The sequence below is a fragment of the Haemaphysalis longicornis genome, unplaced genomic scaffold (genome assembly GCF_048455015.1).
Source record: "Haemaphysalis longicornis isolate Haplotype H1 unplaced genomic scaffold, Haemaphysalis longicornis Haplotype H1 scaffold_29, whole genome shotgun sequence".
NCBI lineage: Eukaryota > Metazoa > Arthropoda > Arachnida > Ixodida > Ixodidae > Haemaphysalis > Haemaphysalis longicornis.
This window is the reverse complement of record NW_027526331.1, coordinates 872,724-893,266: the sequence shown is the minus strand read 5'-3', so window position 1 is coordinate 893,266 and position 20,543 is coordinate 872,724. Positions and strand designations below refer to the sequence as shown.

The window sequence follows — 20,543 nt, the reverse complement described above, 5'->3', positions numbered from 1 at the left end:
ATCCTCCGGATCGTAATCTGTTCTTTCTTTTTATGCTGCATAGTCTCGGTCAAGTTTTTCTACCAAGATTGCTGAGGCAATGCCTTACAGTCAGTCCCATATGCATGTTATTCAGTGTATTCTATAATTTTTTGTCCACGCCAAAGGGTCACAGGTGGTCCAAATTAACCTGCTACAATGCACCACCGTGCATGCAGTAGCTGTGCCGCATCAAGCAGTAAAGCACAACTAACATGCATTCATACTTTCAGTTTATTGGCTGACAGATGGGGCGTGCCTTCACGCCAGCTCATTTAAAATAAGCAAACAATGTCGCCGCAGGTTTGTGGCCAGTTGTGAAACCGAGCCTCCGAGGCCGCCGCAGGGATCGTCACATGGGCCCTCGGTGGGGTCCCGTGACAAGGTTGTGGTTGGCGCTGGGTCGGCATTCCGGGCGGCCCCTGGCATCGGAGGTGCTCAGCTGCCACCTACGGCAGCGCGGCCTGCCTCCGTGGACCTCGTTCTTGGTGCGCTACGCTGCTGTGCGCAACGACCACTTTGGCTGGTCGCACTTCAACTGGCCCATGGACGGCACCAACTACCAGGTGCCGTGTGCTTGCCCACTCCTGACAATCAAAGGTCAAAGTGTGCACAGCTTGTGATTTGGGCCTGCAGAAGCAGTGTAACATATGGGCTTGGCTACTCTGCAGTGCCGTTCACCCGAGTATCTGGCTGGCTCTATCAGTGGTGCGTTAGCTATCTTAACTCCTACTGCATCTAGCTTTCACGCAACAACTGACGTAATAATTTATATCAAACGGCAATGCGTTCACAGCCCTGCCTCCGCACTATCCACTGCATTGCTTACGACACAACAGCCATGGTACGCTCCGACACTTCTGAGCCAAAATGGCGTCTTGCGGTGGCCTGACCGCACGGCCTAAGTCAAAAGGTATCTCCACCACCTCTACGTCTCCACCTGAAGCTGTAGTGGTGTCGCTGGTATCAAGGCACCCTTAGGGTGGCTCTAAGCCACTAGATCGTAGCTTATTTAGAGGCTCTAGGTGGCACCCTAGCAAATATGGAGGAGGCGCCGGCAGGGTCTGCTATATTGCTTCCGAGCGAATAATACTGAGAGCACGGCGGGTAAAGCTGGCTCAAAAATGTGTGTAAACACGAATGCCGCCATGATGCCACGCTGTAGTTGCCAGATCAGTAGTTGAAGATCTGGCTAACAATTTTTCTGGAAAATGAGGCACAAATTTAGGGCCCTAAGCTAAAGTTAGGCAACTTTTATGGCAATAACTGAGTTTTTTTACGAGTTTGTATGCTTTTTATTAGTTTTCTTGAAGTATTCATGCTTGACGAACAAAAATAAATGAAATTATAATCAAAAAGAAGACGTCGGGATGAGGCGCCAAATTCAGTTTCGGTATATCGTGAGGAGCGTCAGTCGTGTGGGACTAATTTACAAAGGTTCACTCTAACACGCCTTAGTGTCTGCTGTGTCACTTCGTTGCTTGCGAAGACACGCTTGCGAAGACTGCCGATGATACGGAATAAAGCCGCCGCCGCCTATCTTCAAGGACACCTTCTCTACATGTCTGTAGTGGCTGCTGTCGATTTGAACTCGCCGTCAGCCGGTCATATCATGTTATGCGAAACATGTCTGGGCAGATGGGCTCCTTTTAATCGTATATGATTCACAAATTAAAAACAAACAAATGTACGAACCATTTTACCATGCCTAGCGTATAACTAGGCTCTTGTTTACGGGTGCTGTTATACTTTCACTGAACGGTTTTTTACTCGAGTCAGAGATAAAAGAACCGCCAACTAATACTAATAATGGTAACTTTATTTGCACGATAAGGTGGTTTTCTAGAGGAGGACAAGGCGAAGCCGAAAGGTCATCCCGAATTTAGGTGCAGAAATCTCCTGTATGGGCGTGTGCGATTGGTGCATGCTCCTTCGAACGCTGAAACACGCAATCTGAAATTTTCGAGAATATATTTGATGCTTTGCATGACACATTTCTTAAATTCGGCGGATCAGCGACGTTGTTTAATTACGTATACTTGCACCTCTGCTCTCATATGGCCCATGTATATACCTGCAAAGAGGAGGTGGAGGAGGAGTAAACTTCGTTCATGTGAGATGGGCACCCGTGTGGTGGGGCGCTAAGAAAAATTATTCTGTCCTTCCCTGGGTGCCTTCGCCAATGAACGGAAACGGCCACTTCTGTTAACGCCCAATTATCAGGACCACCCCGCCTGCAGGCGGTTTTGCCTGGAATGCCTGCGGGTTCGGCCGGAAATCTGTTTGTCAACAGAGACCGCCTAGGAAGCATGTTGAGGAGGCTATGGGTAACACACATATGCGCTTTCTTGGGTCGCGATGGGACCGTCATGTATTTTGTGCAAGACGAAGTTGACGAAGGATATACGTCTCCCTTGAAAAGTAAATTAATTTGAGTGCACCTATAAATTGTTATTGCCGCTCATTAGTTGAATCATAGTGGTTAATTTCGAAACAGCTGCCAAACATAACTATGGCAGGTGAATCAGACTGCCTAGCATGAGACTATCAATCGCTAATATAGAGTATTCCGACAATGTGCATTGCATATGGCAGTCATTAAGAAAGCCGACAATAAATTGAACTCTCAATTTTATTATTTGCGACAGTTACATCTGCACCTATCAGTTCAGCCAGGGCCATCTGGAGACGTTCTTCAGCTGTATACGCCTCGAGCGCGGCCTGTAGGGGCGCCACTGAAATCCCCCTAGCGGCCCGTTTCGAAAGCAGGCGCGGGAGTCCCCGGCCCGCTCCCCCTTGTCGGCGCTGCTTTTGGGGCTCGTTAAAGACAGCGATTTACCGTTTGTCCGCGTTCGAAATGCCGAATAACGTGGAGCAGGCACTCTGTTTGCAAGCCTGGTGTGTTCACGAAAGTATAAACGTTTATGACGCGATCTGAAAGATCTATATGAGCGCCGGGCGTGTGTCACAGGCCGGCGTCCCAAAGCCAGCATTTGCATGCAGCTGATTGCAATTCCGCTGCCCTGAAATTTAGTGGCAGTGTCTCCGTAAGCAATGTTTCCTCCGATGGTCATGTTGCGGCCATACACACTATGATGTAAATCGACTTTGTGCACTACAAAATCCAGCGGAGCACTCATACCTGACAGCACGCAAGTTACGCCTGCCAATATCAGATATCAGTACCCTGAACAAGCCAATGCTGCATAAATTTCGCAAACATTGTACCAAAGAAGTACGATGAATAATGGAAAATTACACTCTGGAGTCAGCACACGACGACAAATTTAATGCTGGGTCGTCTTGTCCCGAGGTGAGCGCTCCCTAAGATTCATCTGTTACATTTATCCTCCACGAGAAGCGCGAAGATGGGCTTATAGAGTAATCCGCGTCCGCGACCAAACTCTTTTTCGAAACATCGTCGTATGACACTGGGAGGCTGCAGAATCTAGCATAAACCGAAATCAGAGACCCTTATCAGATACGACACTCTTCCAACGAGCCCGTGTGTACGAGATTTCGGCGCACGTTAAGGATCTCCAGGTGGTCAAAATTAATCCGGAGCCCTCCACTACGGCGTGCCTCATCGTCTCCGTTGCGTCGGCGCGTTAAACCCTGCAATCAATCAATCAACTCTTTCAACGACACCTCGTAGTTCTTGTGAACTGCTTACCCTGTATTCTTCAAAAAATGCGTCCTCCGAATGATCAGCCGTTCGTTGAAGGCGAAAAACAAACGAAAAGTGAACACGCAGCTTGTGTGTGTGATTGTTCCTTTGTTGATTACGCTCCGCATTTGTAAACAACGACAGTTGAGCGTGCTCCTCCTCACCCGCCCCCCCCCCCCCCCCCCCCCATGTCTAGCGAAATATCAGTGCATTTCCATCTAGTTGGTCTGGTGAATACTACCTAGCTCAAACAAACGTCTTTAGCATTTCAGAAGCTGCACTCGTTTTTTTTTATTCCCGTACGACTATTCTATTTATTCCTGACTTGCAGACCATTAATTTTCCCGTGGTTTAATTAACATATACCTTGGTTCTTACCATAGGGCATGAGTGGGCACATATCTGACAATGCACAGCCTTTGAGTGTACTTAACATTTTCGCGTGGCTTATATTCCCATAAAAGGCACAAGTTTTTGTACGCTATTGGGTTATCACATCCCCGAAACATATTTTTCTACGACGTACATATTCGAAGCAAAGCCGCATTTGTTGTCTGCGCTGCAAAACGAAACAACCTCTTACAGTGCCAATGTCATGTCTAAACGAGGTGACAATAAATAGAATTCACTTGTGCTGACGTGTTCGAAGGTGCCAGCTGTGATATGCTGCTGCCGTCGCCGACGCCCGCAAGAGCGGCCAAGAAGGGCGCAGAACCGCCTCCCCGGGTAGCTCTTGTTGGCGTTCGAGCGCTCTACCAAGACGCAGCTGTTTTTTTTAAGCGCCCTAAACGTGCAGTTAGCTTACAGAAGTCACCTTAACAAGTTGTTTAGTGCGCGGAAAGGCAAAGAGAAGCGAAAGAGAACCAAAACACTGCATGACCACCTATCAGCCACGCAGTGCTAATCCCGCAAACGCCGCGGAGAAGCGGCGGCAGGCGGCGCAGCGATCGCGAATCTCGAGGCGTATACACTAGATAAAAGAAAGGAATGCAATATGCGAATGCGATAGAACGAAGGAATTCGATATGTGTAGCACAGCCTTCTAATTTATGCCAACATCAAACCGGTGGCCACAAAGGTGCCACACCAGACCTTGTAGAATTCCCACTCTTCCATTCCAGCGTGCTCACAGCAACAAGGATGATGACGAAGTTGCATTACCGAAGCTGGGTTCCAGTAATGCTGTAGCTGATTATGAAAGTTCTGGCTAATGCTCATTCAGATTGTGGTCATCAGCATTCTTATTTTCATCAAAAATAGAGGGCCATCGCAATGCCATCAGTCCGTGTATCAGAAGCAAAAATAAACACAGAAAAAGCAAGAGGGTCATATGTACAAGCAATTCTTATCCAACAAATTTTTTTTCACCACCAGTAATACCACCAGACCTCTAGGGAAGTTTGTGATGGTAAGAGCAAGCGTAAGATGACCTAATGTGCGACTTCAAAGAAAGGAAGAAACTGTAGAAGAAAGCTAGGGAGGTTAACCAAGGAAAGAAGAAGAAGAACTGTCCAGCTGGCTGTGCTACATGTGGAAATGAGAACAGTAAACTTGAAAGGAAAGGAAAGGACTGGTATAAAATAAAGGATAAAAAATTCGGGAGAAAAAAAAAAAAAAACATGGCGAGGAAATGGCCAGTACAAAGACAGCACCATGGGCGAAAAAAAGATAGGCATAAAAGAAGCAGGCAAAATGAAAAAATGGGCAAACGAAGGATGCTGCATGCTGGTAACACCCCTACAGCACCTGTGACTGTTTTTCTCTCTTAATCACTGCAATCTGCTTCTTCAAGGTAAGAACTGATTTGATACTGCAGCTCCATCTTGTCTAAAACCACTGAAATATGTCTGATTTTCTGTGTACATAATGTAAATAGGGTACATAATTTATAATTTTTTAAAATTTCTCCTGAAGTGTCTGCTCCATCATGGAAGCTTTCGTGACTAACTGCCTTTGCTTTGTTGATTTTTTGCTCTTTTATGCTGCCTCTGCTTGTATTTGTTTATTTCGTTCTTCTCCTCTTCTCCAGTGCTTAGGTTTTTTATCATGAAATTGTTTTTTCTTCAAAAAGGTTTTTTTGGCTTTTAACCCTGTCTGTTTATTGGCTTTAAACCTGCCATAGCTTTGCTGGAAATAGTTAGTTCCTCACACAATTTTCCTCTTTCTTTATTCTGGGAGAGGGGGCATGAAATTTTAAAAGGTAAAGAGCCCTGCAGCGACTAATGAACACTTGCACTACTTTCCTTGTAGTTGGAAGTACTGAAAGCTATAGTTCCACAAACCCAGAATGGAAATGCGCGTTCTACATGATATCTTCTAGTCTCTGGTTTGTTTTTGTCGATATTTTGTTTAAGCTGCTATTAAATAGAATTATTGCGACCTAATGTAACCTGACAACATTAATCATGTATTTTGTGTGACGTCCCCAAGCATATAATCAATGACAAATCCTCTAAGCGTATACCTAGAAAAACGGAAAATCTCTTGAGAGAGTTTCTTGATGCACATAACTTAGTAATATTAGGCTTGGGTATTTCACGGTTATTGAATCTAAGCTAATGCAAGGGCCACTACCTAAAAGCATTTCAACTGGAGAAAAAAGTTGACACACGTGCTGCAGGGGCCTCATAGACAGGCACAGGAACAGGCACAGAAAGCATGTTTGTTTAGCATAAAGTGCAGTCACAAATACGATTTCCATTTACATGCATTTCTTGGAAGCGTTGTCCAGTTCGAACTTCCATTCGCTAGAAAAGCAAGTAGTTGTAAAGAGCACCTCAATAGATTGCAAAAACAATCAGCTGACGCATACAGGGGGGGGGGGGGGGGGGGGGGCGGGAGGCGTGTGAAACATGTTAAAATAGCGCTGTACAGACGGGACAACAAAGAAAAGACTACACAGGACTAGCGCTGCATATCAACTGAACTCTTTTAGCACACACAAAATGATATATACAGAAACAGCGCATGCGCGAATACAGGGGAAGCCGCCAGGAAAAAAATCAGGGGAAAAAAGCAATCAAGGGGAAGGGATTTCTTGTTAAAGGAAGCAGGAAAATAAATGGACTGGGGATATTATTAAGCTCTCATGGGAGCTCACCTGCATTTAACACAGTCCGCAAGCGGGAATAGTTGAGGAAATAGGATAGGAGAGAGAAAAGTGAAGATTAGAAAGGTGAGGAAAGAGTAGAGAAGAGTAGTTCCACTGTGGTCGATTCCGTCGCACACAATACACCACGAACACTGTTGGCTGGCGTAATGCTGCGTCCGGGAGACGAGAAACCTCGAAGGGAACAGTGAAGCGCGGAGGCGAGCATGGTGCGACGAAAAGCGAAGTCTGCGGCGGTCCCGACCGCTTTGGAGACGGGTACTGGGAAGGGGGCGGGAGCTGGCACTCGACCGCCCACACCAGCAGAGCGAAAGCCAGGCGACGTCCAACGGCCCGCAAGCGCGGGCGGCCGAAATGAAGCTTCTCCGAAGCACAGGAGCACGAAAAAACACGTCCGCTCAACTCCGAAGCGACGACCGAACTCCCCTTACGCACCCGCAAAAGCTACCTCTCCGAGCGTACGAAGTACCCGCTAATCTAGGCGCTACCCTTCTCAGTTGCGGAGAATGCAAAACTGCATCTAACGCGGCAGCATGGCACAAAAGTTCGCTACCTACCACAGGAAAAGCTGCACGCAACGTTTCTGCACAGCAAAGTTTTCACGGCGCACTCACAGCAACGGTGGCTGCCATGATGATGATGATGATGGCTTGGTGGCTGCCCCTTTGCATCGGGGGGACACTCCTGAGGGCATATAATCCCCCGGCGCCCTAGCCTGAAGAGTTTTGTTCGTCGCCTCCTTTCCTCATGCTAACGGGCGCAAAGGGCTCGTCTTCTCCATTCTTCCAGTCGGCGCTTCGTAGTGCTGACCGGATTCGGCACCACGTCACCAGTCACGAGCCCCGGTGAAATGCGTTGGTTACTAGGTGAATACCGACTACTGCCGCCAACTCTAGTAGGCACAAAGGCAGCGGGCAACGCTGTGAGGGTGGCATCATGTCAGCGCCCGGGTGTAGCATGGTTTCAATGCACGGGCTGGCCGGGCAGCTTTTGCTCTAGAGTCAGTAGTATTAACTCTATGGAGAGCACCAGCCACGAACGACATGGCAAGATGGAAGCCGGATTTTTTCCACGTAGCCCAAATCCCGATGATGATGATTCCTTGATTGTTGGTGGTGATGATTATGATGATGACATATCAACTCTTCCCCCCTTAATAGGTAAAGCGTTCAGAAGAAAAGCCGTAGCGGCCAGGGGGCCGTCGGAGCCTTGTCGATTTCCGCAAAGTTGGCGGGTGGTCAGCTCCCGCCTTCGCTGCTTCCAGGCTGTCGTGCACTGAGGTCGTAGTACCGGGAGATGAGGTCGAATCCGCCTGCGATAAAGACCGGGCACTTTCGGCGGCGGGTCCCTACTTGTTAACGTCTTCCGAGCGACAGTCTTGTTCTTCAGCCCGACTCCTCAGCTGGTCCAGATGCCGTCGCTGGAGTCCCTGTCCTGAGTCAACCGTAACCATCCGTGAGTTCTGGTGACTGGGCACAACTCCGGGAATCCACCGTTGACCTGACCCAAAACTTCGCATCCAAACGGGGTCACCGGCATTAAATTTTTCCCTTATCGCTCTCGGTTGGATTTCTGCCCTATCCTTGTCCGGTGTGATGCAGTCCATTTTGGTTCTGATTACAAAACAAGAAACAGGTCACTGACCAAGTCAAAAAAATTCCCTCGCACTTCCCCGATGGGGAGAGTGTGTAAGTGCGAATGCACGGTTGTTGATTGCGCGATTACGGTGGATATCGTGATCTTAATGAGTAGTCGAGAAATTACACACACGCACACAACTACAAAGAAAGATATTTCACTCGTTATTGCTGGTACCGTTGCCCGGTCCGCCATCATCGTTATCGAGATGCAGGACCAGCGACCGCTCTCGACGACGGCGCGCGCTCGACTAATACCCTCCCGCGCCACGCGGCCGCTACACGAGCGCCCTAACGCGTCGGAATGCGGAGCGCCCGCTACGCGAGCGAGAGCTCTCCCGCCCGAAGTGGAGAGGAGGCGCCCAACACCCGCAGTCACTGAGCGGAGAGAGGAGGAGAGTAGCGCCCGCCGTTACGGCGAGGGCTACACGAGCGCCCTCACGCGTCGGAATGCGGAGCGCCCGCTACGCGAGCGAGAGCTCTCCCGCCCGAAGTGGAGAGGAGGCGCCCAACACCCGCAGTCACTGAGCGGAGAGAGGAGGAGGAGAGTAGCGCGCGCCCATCTCCCCCCGTTGCTAGGGAAGACGAGGAGCGCGCGCACCCTCAGCTGTTGCTATGCGGACTACGGCGGCGGACGATTCAGGCTCGCTTAAGAAGTGCATTCCCACTTAAAACAAATTGACGTTTCGGGAGCGCTACGGCTCCCTTGTTCGGAAAGGTATCTGATATCCCAGTAACAGCTCCGCAGGCGAATTGCCATCCTTGATAGGCGCTCGGCGATATCGGCACAGAAACCGAGATATGCGTGCCTTCAGGTCTATTCCAGAGTTTTCCTTTAGCCCTTCCTTGAGGGTGCGCACCGCTCTTTCAGCTAATCCATTGGACTGTGGATGATACGGGGCAGTTGTGCGATGTTGCACGCTGTTTCGTGCCATAAACTCGCGAAAAACAGCGCTCTCAAATTGCGGTCCGTTATCTGAAACGACAGTTTTTGGAAGGCCAAAACGTGCAAACATTGACCTTAGGGCATCAACCGTTGATTGCGCTGTGGCAAATTTCATAGGAACTGCTTCCATCCATTTTGTTTTGGCGTCCGCCACAACCAATACCATCTGGCCGTCTATCGGAACGGCAAAGTCTGCATGTAGTCGGCTCCATCTTTCGCCGGTGTCCGGCCACGCCAAAGGTATTTGGGCTGGTGGCATCGCCGAGGCCTGAGCACACGTACCGCATGATTTGACGAGCCGTTCGATGTCGGTATCCAGCCAAAACAGGGTCGGGCCATGCAGGGTCGGGCCATGCTTTTCATGGATGTCATTCTGGGGTGTGTCTCATGCAGCGTGTGTCTCATGCAGCAGACGCAACATGCGTTTTGCCACAGCCATGGTGTGGTGTCCCCAATATACCAAATTGTGGCTTGTGGTTAGCTCTGTTCTCCGGTTAAAGTACGGACGGAGGTGTTCGTGACCCTGTGGTAGGGAAGATGGTCATCCCTCTGCAATCCACTCTTTGACCTTCCGGAGGATGGCGTCTTGATTAGTCAGTTGTGCCACGTCGCGAGCGCATATCGCCGTTTCTTCCAGGCCTTGGGTTTACAAAACACATGCGTCGGGGCAGTCGTTCCGCGGCTCCGTGACCGGCAGTGGCAGACGACTGAGGGCGTCAGCATTAGAATGTTCACTGCCCTTGTGATACTGCAATGCGTAGTCATAATTTCCCAGAAATAAGGCCCAACGCTGGATTCTCGCTGCAGCCATCGGTGGAATCGCCTTACTTGGATTGAATAAGCCAGTGAGAGGTTTGTGATCAGTTACTAACACAAATCGATGTCCATACAAATAGTCCTTAAACCGCGCGACGCCGAAGACAAGAGGCAGCGCTTCTTTTTCCAACTGGGAGTAATTGCGCTCGGCCTTTGTAAGTGTCCGGGACCGGAATCCGATGGGGTAGTCAACACCGTTGACACGGTGCGACAAAACAGCCCCAATGCCTACAAGTGACGAGTCACACTCGAGTCGCAGCGGCTTATCAGGGTCTTAGTGAGCAAGTTATTTGGAAGCCGCTATTGCCTCCTTTACTGTTTGAAATGCTCGCTCTTGTTTCCGCTCCCACTGCCACCGGGTCCCTTTAGCTAAGAGGGCATATAGCGGGGCCAGCACGGTAGCAAGATTTGGCAGAAATTTGCCGTAATAGTTTACGAGTCCCAGGAAGGCTTTCAGCTCATTCACCGAAGTGGGTGCTGGGGCTTCGATGACAGCTTTCATGTTGTCATCCTTTGGCCGCAGGCCTTTAGCATCAATACGATGACCTAGGAAAGTGACTTCATCTTGCCGGAACTTGCACTTCCCTTTGTGAAGTCTGAGACCGTACTCCCGCAGCCGCTGTAGGACCTGTTTTAGCCTGGACAAGACATTCCTTTTCTCCGCGATGATAATGTCATCCAGGTATACTTGCACGCCAGGAATATCGCCCAGAAGCCCATCCATCCGCCTTTGGAATATGGCCGGAGCAGAACTTACGCCAAAAGGCAGCCGGTTAAAACAAAACATGCCCTTGTGCGTGTTGAGTGCTGTCATCTTCTTGGCTTCTTCATCCAACGGTAACTGGTTGTAAGCTTGACGTAAGTCCAGAGTCGTGAAGACTTCTCCTCCGTTTAGCTTGGCAAAGGTGTCATCCACTCGAGGCAACGGGTAACGTTCCATCAGCGTTTCTGCGTTTACTGTCATGCGAAAGTTTCCGCTCACTCGAATGGAACCATCGCCCTTTACGACGGGTACCACTGGTGTCGCCCATTCGGCGGTTTTCACCGGTGCCAGGACATCTTGGACAACCAGCTGGTCTAGCGCGTCCGACATCTTATCCCTCAAGGCGTAGGGTACCGTGCGGGCCTTGGAAAACCGTGGCCACGCGTTTTCTTTCAGCTGAAACGTCACCGGTGGTCTCTTGGACCACCGGTGACGTCGGCGTAATCGTTGAGCAGCTGTTGTAGTTTCGTTCCGGCCGCGTTTACCTCGACTGGTTGCACACTCGCGACCACATTAGACAACATTGCGATGCCCACTTCGTTGAACACTTTGATTGTATCTCTGCCGCACAAGGATGGCCCTGAGCTGCCGACCACTATGACTGTGCCAGCCACATCTTTCCCATCACACGCAGCAGCCATACTAAGTTGTCCGACGACTGGAAGTTCCCCCAAGATACAAGAGAGCCGTAGCTGCGTGTTTCGTAATGGTGGCCACATGGTCTTGTACTTCCGGAAGACCGTTTCGGGATTGACACTTACGGGCGATCCCGTGTCCACCAGCATTCTAATGGGGACGTTATTCCAGGTAATCTCCTTGTAAATTGGCTTAACCTTGCGGATGCTGGCTTTTTGGTGAAGAACCGCTGCTATCGTGTGCAGGGATTCATTTTCGTCCGAGTCTGTGTGCGCTTTCGCTGTCATTATGAGCTTTGGCGTCATTGTCCGCACATCCGGCGTAGATTCCCTCGTTTGCCGCATCGATGGCACTCCGCGCGACGGTGTTTGCATTCGTCCTCCGAATGCGATTCGCCACCACATCTTCCACAAGTGTGGCGCTTCCCCTGTTTAGTGCGTGACTTCCATGGACGTGCCGTTTCTGTGCTGATACAACAAAGTCTTCAGCCTGGTCCAGTGTTAGCTTTAGTTGCGTCAATAAATTTCTCTGCACGTCTTCATCCCGCACACCGCAAACGCAGCTTGTGTCAAAACCAACCAGATCTACTGCTCAATCTTCCAACACTTTAGATTTAATTCTAACTACACACCCAGATCTTCTATCCGGCATCACGCACCATCCCGGCCTAAATGACCACTCTCTGTTGCACTTTACAATGAACGTTTCTCCTCCACGCAACCCCTGCACTGTGAAACTAATCCGGGACTACAAAAACGCTGACTTTGATGCTATAAATGAAAAATTATGCGCTTGCTTGGAGCCTTTTCTAACAAATTTTGATCAGCGCACGGTACAAGAAAACTGGGAATTGTTTTGCGCATATGTGGATGAGCTAACTAACACCTATATTCCAACTAGACGTATTCGATCCCGTGCTCACACGCCCTGGTACAATAATAATCTCAAGAGACTAAACAATAAAAAGAAACGCCTTTTCCGCACCGCGAAAAAGCGCGACACGAACGATAGCTGGACTGCTTATCAGGCCGCCGAAGAAGATTATTTGAAAGCCGTTTCTGACTAAAAAACATTTTTTTGATAATACCTTGCCCAGCTTGTTGGCACGGGATCCAAAGAAGTTTTGGAACATAGTAAATGCAAAGCAAGACAGCTCAATTTATTTTAACGATGAATCGGGTCAACCCGTACCTCTTGCCGAATGCCCGTCAGTGCTGAACAATGTCTTTTCAAATTTCTTTTCGCCCGTATGTTCCACAAATGAATGCCTCTGCTTTCCACAGGCTGACTTTATTCCAATGCTTCCTATCCTCATTGATCCGGCCGGAATAGTGAAGCTGATTGATTCCATAAAGTTGTCATCGTCCTGCGGGCCAGATAACATTACCTCAAAATTCCTAAAACAAACTAAAATGTATTCATCTATCTTCTTAGCAAATATTTTTCAGCAGTCATTAGAATCAGGTTCGCTTCCGACGCATTGGAAAATCGGGAAGGTGGTCCCTCTGTTGAAATCAGGTGACAAACATTCTCCATTTAACTACCGCCCCATTTCGTTAACAAGCATACCTTGCAAACTTATGGAGCACGTATTGTATACCCAACTTTTCAGTTTTCTCGAATCCAATTCGTTTTTTGTCTCATCTCAACATGGCTTCCGGCGTTCATATTCATGCGAAACACAGTTGCTTCTCTTTACTCACAATTTACATACCATACTAGACAAAAGATCCAGAGTAGACTGTGTTTTTCTAGATTTCTCGAAAGCCTTTGATAAAGTTGATCATCGTTTACTTTTGTTGAAACTTTCCACTCTGAAAATAGATCCAAAATTATTAACCTGGCTGGAATATTTCCTCACTGACCGCTTTCAATATGTTACCCTAAACAACTACGATTCCTCTTTGATTTCTGTAACCTCAGGCGTGCCACAAGGCTCTGTTTTGGGTCCATTACTGTTTTTAATATATATTAATGACCTTCCGAAGTGCGTTTCATCTTGTATCCATCTCTATGCTGACGACTGCGTCCTGTATAGAGAAATAGAGAATGATACTGACCAGCTTTTGCTACAGTCGGATTTAGATGGTATCTTGCGGTGGTGCAAAACATGGAAAATGAAACTAAATCCTGATAAATGCAAACTAATGCGGTTTTCTCGCCAAAATGAACCACCTTCACTTTACAATCTCGGTGGCACCCAGTTGGAAGCCGTTTCATCTTATCGCTATTTGGGTGTAATTATAACTTCAACTCTTTCATGGAAAGCCCACATCGAATACATAACCAGTAATGCCAACCGCACATTAGGCTACCTCCGGCGAAATTTCCGCAAAGCACCGGTTGCTTTAAAGCTGTTATTCTACAAAACTCTTGTAAGACCAAAATTAGAATATGCCACCTCAATCTGGGATCCGAGTCAAACTTCTTTGCAATACACCCTTGAACTTGTTCAGAATAACGCCGCCCGTTTCATTCTTTCAAACTACAACAGAACTGCTAGCGCAACACAAATGAAGTTAACTCTGCAACTACCACTGTTATCATTACGAAGAAAAATTTTCCGTCTCTGCTTATTCAATAAAATTTACCACCACCAGTGTTTAGCCAGTGAACTAATTGCAAGGCCGTCTTATCGCTCTTCACGTGTCGACCACGCCTACAAAGTCGCGAACATTTTTTGCCACACAAACTCATTTTTTTATTCTTTCTTGCCGCAAACCTCGACCGAATGGAACCACCTTCCCGGTGACATTGCATCAATAGCCGATTCATATCTTTTTCGCCGATCGTTGTTCGCCTTTTTCGGGTGTATTGATTCCACGTGACGTTCTTTCTGTTCATGTAGTTGTCATATTTGCTTGTTGCTTATTATCATTTCTCTTGAATAACTGTTCTTGAGCGCATGTTTCTGCGCATTTCTTGTGTAGTACTGTGTAAAGTTTGTATAGTCTGCTCTGTAGCCTACAAATGTTTTCCGTTTGTTCTTTAGAACGCGAATATTTCTTCCCTTTCGTCCAGAAGAACCACTAGCGTATTTTCTTATGAACTTTTTTGTCTGTTACTACCAGCATATGTAGTCTGTTACATTCTTGCCGCCTTGTTACTTGCTACGTACTTGTATTTTTTTTTCCCGAAAACCCACTCCCCTCTTCAATGCTTGTGCGATTGAGGGTACTTGAAATAAATAAATAAATAAATAAATAAATAAACAATTCGGTCTCTTAGCATGCGCTCCACTGAAGTTCCGAAGCTACACTTCTCTGCTATAGCCGCCAAATTTCCGCAACGAAATCCTGGGCCCTTTCACCTTCTTGTTGTGAACGCCTGAAGAAAGCATAACTGGCAGCAATCTCGTTGACTTGCGGGGCGTAGTGATCTTCCAAATGCCCGATCACTTCCTCGTAACTGAGCTCATTGACCTTTTTCGGGTGACATCGCGCTTGCACCACTCGCACCGCACTGTTCGTTAGCGAATCTATAAGCAGTGCTCGCTTTTTCGTCGGCTCCTCGATGCTATGAGCTTCGAAGTAAGCTTCCAGGCGAACCCGGTACGTAGGCCACGTACCTCCTTCGTCGGCGAATTCCGGTGGCCTCCCGGCACTCATCCTCGCGTGGGACTACTCACCTAGCACAAGCGCGATCCTCGTCGCCACTGCTATATCGCTTCCGAGCGAATAATACTGAGAGCACCAGCCATGAACAACATGGCAAGATGGAAGCCGGTTTTTTTCCATGCAGCCAAAATCCCGATGATGATGATTCCTTGATTGTTGGTGATGATGATGACATATCAGGGTCAACATACGGGCAGCGAGAGAGAGAGAGAGAGAGAGAGAGAGAGAGAGAGAGAGAGAGAGAGAGAGAGAGAGAGAGAGAGACTCTTTAATAAAGAGGAAAATGCAGAGAGGTTTGCCGACATCAGTTTGCCAGCATGCGACTCTGCGGGGAAAGGAGGAGAGGGAAAAAGGTAGCAGGTGTAGTGAAGAAAAGGAGAGTAGTAGTAGTGATTGCTCCCTTCCATCGTTTCTACGTCGGTGCACCAACAACCAAGCAAATTTTCGGGTGAGATGGTTTGACACAAAACGAAATATCAGTGCATCTGATGGGATTTTAAGATAGTATATATACGTTACACTGCCGGCAATAAATGGTTCCACAGAATGTTTTATCGTCGGCTCCTGGGGTCAGGTCCGCGAGTATGGTCCGGGACTCCCCCAAATTTCGTCTTCTGCGTTGAAATCGCGGTACATTAGATGTGACGGGGCCGGGCTGATGATGATACTTTTCAGCCTGGACACGTCAAAGACAGTCCCTGGCTCTAGGTAGGCCGCAATGAGTGTAAGCGGCTGTGTACCGATCAGTGTCTTACCACTGTCGTGTTCTTCGCTGTGACGACGTGGGACTTCAATTGCTGCCACGGGCAGTTGCAGAAACCTATAAACAGCCGGCTGACACCCTTTGAATGTTTCGAATGAATGACGTAATAGTTTTAAATGAACGGGATCCCCAACACGTGATTCAGAGATCACTAGGAATCGGAACTGATATAAATGTACAAGGTCACGAAAGTCGACAAACTTCGAACGCACGCCGCTTGCGTTCCATTAAAAAAGTTTTAGAGTCCTTGAAACGGCCGGTTTAGGGACACTTTCGGAGATGGGGATGGCAGCTAATTTGTCTTTGCTGTAACTGGCCGCCATGCCTTTATGTCGTGCAGGCGAATGAGGCCAAGATAAGGGGTTAGCACGTAGCATTGCCTTGATTTCCGCGAAAAGAATCAGAATAAGCAGATTCACGATGTCTGTATGGTCGTCTGGCTGGGTGGTTCATCATGGTTTTCATGAGGGCGCCGTTTCGAGCTGGGGATGGGTCCTTGTAATGAGCATCAAAAGGGATGACGTTTCGCCGTCCATAACAGTTGCACCTTGAAGCAGTGGTGAAAGTGCTGCGCCATTAGCGCCATGCTGTGCCACTCCTATTTTCCTGCACCGTCCTGCTCCAAAAGGCAGTGTATCGCCGAAAGTGCTCCCAAGCGGTGCCGCAAAATGTGAGGCAACTGTGAGATGATGATGAATCGATCATTATCGCGACTAGCATATATGCCAGTCGCATTGAGCAGGGTGCAGTGGGGACTCATTCGTTAGCTGTCATTCATGACGTGACACGCTCCGGCAGAATCCCTAAAGGGCTGGGGCTCTGAGTCACTCGTCACAACTTCCTAGTCTCGAAGAGGAGGCGCGGTTTCGCGGGACTTAGGAGTGACCGCGGGGTGCAGGCAGTGCGCGAACTTTCCCCCTAAATGCAGCTTCACTGCACGGCGCTCTGCGCCGTGGTGTATCCATTGTCACCAACAGTCGTTGCAATATTCCCGCTTATTGTCAAAAGCAAAGAATAAAATACTCGTACTGTTCAGTCGGACCGTCGCTCGCCATTTTATTTTACCGCGAGTGCGCTTGCCATTCCAAAGGGTAGGTGCTGCCGTGCCTTGTCGAATAGGATGAGGTAACAGGCACAGCCCTGGCACAAGAGAGAGGGAAGATTTTGCTAAGCTAGCAGATACCCGCAAGTAATTAGCTCGGTAGGTGCGCCGTGCCGTACAGCACTGCCTTTTTTTATGTTTCTGGGCGGCCTCCAGTCTCCCTCTGGTAAAACCTCTGTTTACACTCGAAAAAAGTTGGGATACACTGGTACGTTCGTTATTTGGATAGGGACGACGCAGTTGCATGGTGTTTTTTACGTACATCAATATTTATTGTGAAGGTTTAGTTATGCGATGCATCAAATTATATCTTGCTTCCTCTTAGTTTTTTTTCCCTCAATTTCATCTCCTTGCTTTTTGTTGGTCTAGTAGAGTCTCATTTGGTCCAGAATGAAGTTGAGTTTAGGTGCAAAAGGGACCATTTTGCCTATCTATGGTCGGCTTGACTGAAGTCGAGCTAGATGTAGCTATTGAAAGCATTGCATATTTTTAGTTGTCTCTCAGTTACTGCAGCTTTGTCAGCTTTTGTGTTTTAATTATGAGAAAATATTTTTTTGTAACTTGTTGGTAAACTGATCCACTTAGTATTGCTCGAATGTTGAGTAAGAACATTTTGAATGTTTGTCCTTTTAAAGAATAAAATAAACGCAAATAAATTATGTTTGACCCGAAAAATCTGCTCCCGAGCAGGATTACAATGCTCCAAAACATCTCCTTTTGGTGCTCCAAAACTGCTCCGAAAGGCTCGAGCCCGCGTCCACCCATGCCTTGAAGTGATGCCACATGAGTTGCCGCAGCCGCGATGGCGGCGACTAGCAGCACCTGTAGAGAAGTTGGAGAAGTAGGAGGGGCAACAGGCTCGCGAGGCGGAAAGAGATGTCACGTGACGACGCCCTGGCTCGTTTCCTGACGCCCCCGCTCCCTCCCCCCCCCCCCCCCCCCCCACGAGGATCTACGTGCTCTAGATGTTCTTTCAATTAAAGGGACACTGAAGTGATATGTAAACATTGCGGGATTACTTGCGCAAATTGTAGTCCGGAGTCCCAAGGACATGTTTCGACCACTCTGGGCGCGTTTACGCGATTTTATTTAGTAGAAAAATTAATTCGAAAATGCTGTCCTCCTCTCTTTACGCTCGCCCATTTTCTGTGGCGTTTTCGTGTGACGTCGGGAGGAGCCGAGCTCGCAATTGGCTGCGCTACTGCACGGCTCCCCGGCCTTCAGGCAGAGTCAGTCGGCCCAGCGTTTCGTCCGCCGGCCGCCGGCGGGTCGTCGCAATCAAGGAGGTTAAAAAAAAAATTGCTTGGTCGCAATTCGTTCGCTTAGTTGAAACGAAGCCAGGACACGTTTGTGAATGGAAGAATGTGCCTTTCTTTACTTGGTTTGTTTGTACACTGTATCTAGCTCCAAGTCAAGGTCGCTTCACACAAGCGCTGCACATGCGACGCTTCGCTGACTGGTACGCCAGTAGGAAAATATAAAGCCTCTTGAAGGCGGGAGAAGAGTCAGCGAAGTCAATATAGGTACTAAGCAAATAAAATCAACTGATATTTTTACCGTACAGCGTAAAACTAGGGCGCGGGAAGCACTTTTTTGCGCTGGGCGAACAAGCACAGCGGTCAGCAGCACGACTACGCATCTGCGAACGCTTTTCCGTCTACGAAATGCAATTGCTAGACGTGAGCTACTGTGGAAACTCGGGCGACGCTTACTGCACGATCGCAGTACAACAAATAGTCACCTAAGCGGCTTGAAATGCCAAAACTAAATAAAAGTGTAAACCGTTTGTACAATATATACCATATATTAGCAAGCCATTCGCGTCCCGCTCCGTGGCCTAGCTGTCTGGGGCGCTAGGATTTCATCCCAAATGTTTTGCGAGTCACGAGTTCGAATCCCCGCGGGTACGTGCTTTTTTTTTGTAAGTTAACTTTTTTGTTTTCCGCCCATGTTTTCTATATTGAGTTCACCTTTTTTGGGGCCGCAACGTTCATGGCTACACGAACTAGTTCACAAAACGCGCGCAGGCTGGCACTGGCGCGCTAGCGAGTTCTCGTTGGCGTGCTGTTGCCATAAGCACCGACTGCTTGCAGGCAGTGGGCACAGGCCAGAATGAACAGACCCTTGGCCTGGTGCGAACACGCTTTTTACGATACAGGCATGAGGGAGGCAAGCTCCAAATATGGGGGAAAAGCGCATGACATTTGGGCGTCTGCGGGTACGCGGAGGGCGTTCATGCACTGCGTAGGTCTCGGCTAGTGAATGCTACGACTACAAGCCGTCCTGGGAGGCTTATCTTGTGCATTTTACAGCCGACAACATGGCAGAAGCGCGGTACGATGATTACTGAGATATTGAGAATGCCCATCCAAAAAAGCCATTGGTTATGTTTTACAGAACCGAAACCGAAACCGAAACTTGTGTGATTGCTAACCTTGGGCATCGTCCAATCACGGCGCCCCTCCTCTCAACGTCACAGCCTTAGTTGGTGCGGCCGCCGCAAACCGCGCATGGTAGTTTTTCTTCTTTCGCGCTTTGTAAAATAATTACCGATTTGTCAACCGGATAAACGATGAAAAGTGTGCTAATTTGAGCCAGTCTACGCAGTGCAAGCAAAAACGGGAGCTTGACAAATTCACTTCAGTGTCCCTTTAAGACTGGCCTGGCAAGGGTAGTGTGCAGATGGGGTCTATGCTCCCCCGCCCAAAGAAATCACTGATCATCTATTGAAGCACTGACCATCAGTGCTTCAAGAGCATGAGCTGTGAATGAAGCAGCTCCGCTATGAAACTCCCTCTCTCTCAAAGAAGTACCGTAAAAACCCGCGTATAATACGGACCCGGGTATAATACGAGGTGCATATCGGGGACAGCAAAATCAGAAAAAAAAGTTTTCATCCGCATATAATGCGAGATAAAGAGCACAGAAAACATTTATTTGCACTGCAGTTACCGTTCAGTCACTGTCAGGTTTCGCTGGCAATGTCTCCCGACGTCCGTTCAGTCATCGTCAGGTTCGCTGCCTCTGTCTCCTGAATTCGCCTTGTCGGAAATGTCTTCCCACAAAAGTGGTCCTTAGTGCCATCGAAGGCGTTCGAGATGCTGCATTTCTTAAAAGAGCGACTGACGATCTCCTCTGGATCCGCAATCCACTCACGCATCCGCGATCCAGCCACAAAGAACCGCTGGAGAAGCCCGCGTCAGCCATCCGGTAGCTGTCACTTACGGGTCTCCTGACCTCATCCACTCTCGGTAGCAGGACCTGATGCAGTCTTTGACAGGCTTGTTGATGCAAACGTCTAGCGGTTGCAGCTGGGATGTCATTCCTCCTGGAATGACAGTGAGTTCGGTGCGGGGTTCGCGCAACAACTTCTGCACGGAATTGGCAAGGTGGCAGCGAAAGCCCTCCAACACGAGCACTGACGGGAACCCCCAACATTGCTCCAGGCCGCCGACACCACAGAGACTTT

At 48.5% G+C, this 20,543-nt stretch overlaps 1 protein-coding gene across 1 annotated transcript in view; it reads left to right on the top strand.

Annotated features, from left to right (window-relative positions):
- LOC144173108 (uncharacterized protein C15orf61-like) overlaps positions 1 to 20,543 on the top strand; it is a 28,049-nt gene that overhangs the window by 5,605 nt on the left and 1,901 nt on the right. Inside the window, exon 2 of the mRNA XM_077701615.1 lies at positions 322 to 584. Coding sequence (XP_077557741.1) covers positions 375 to 584 — 210 coding nt within the window. The 5' untranslated portion in view covers positions 322 to 374. The remainder of the gene's footprint in view (positions 1 to 321; positions 585 to 20,543) is intronic.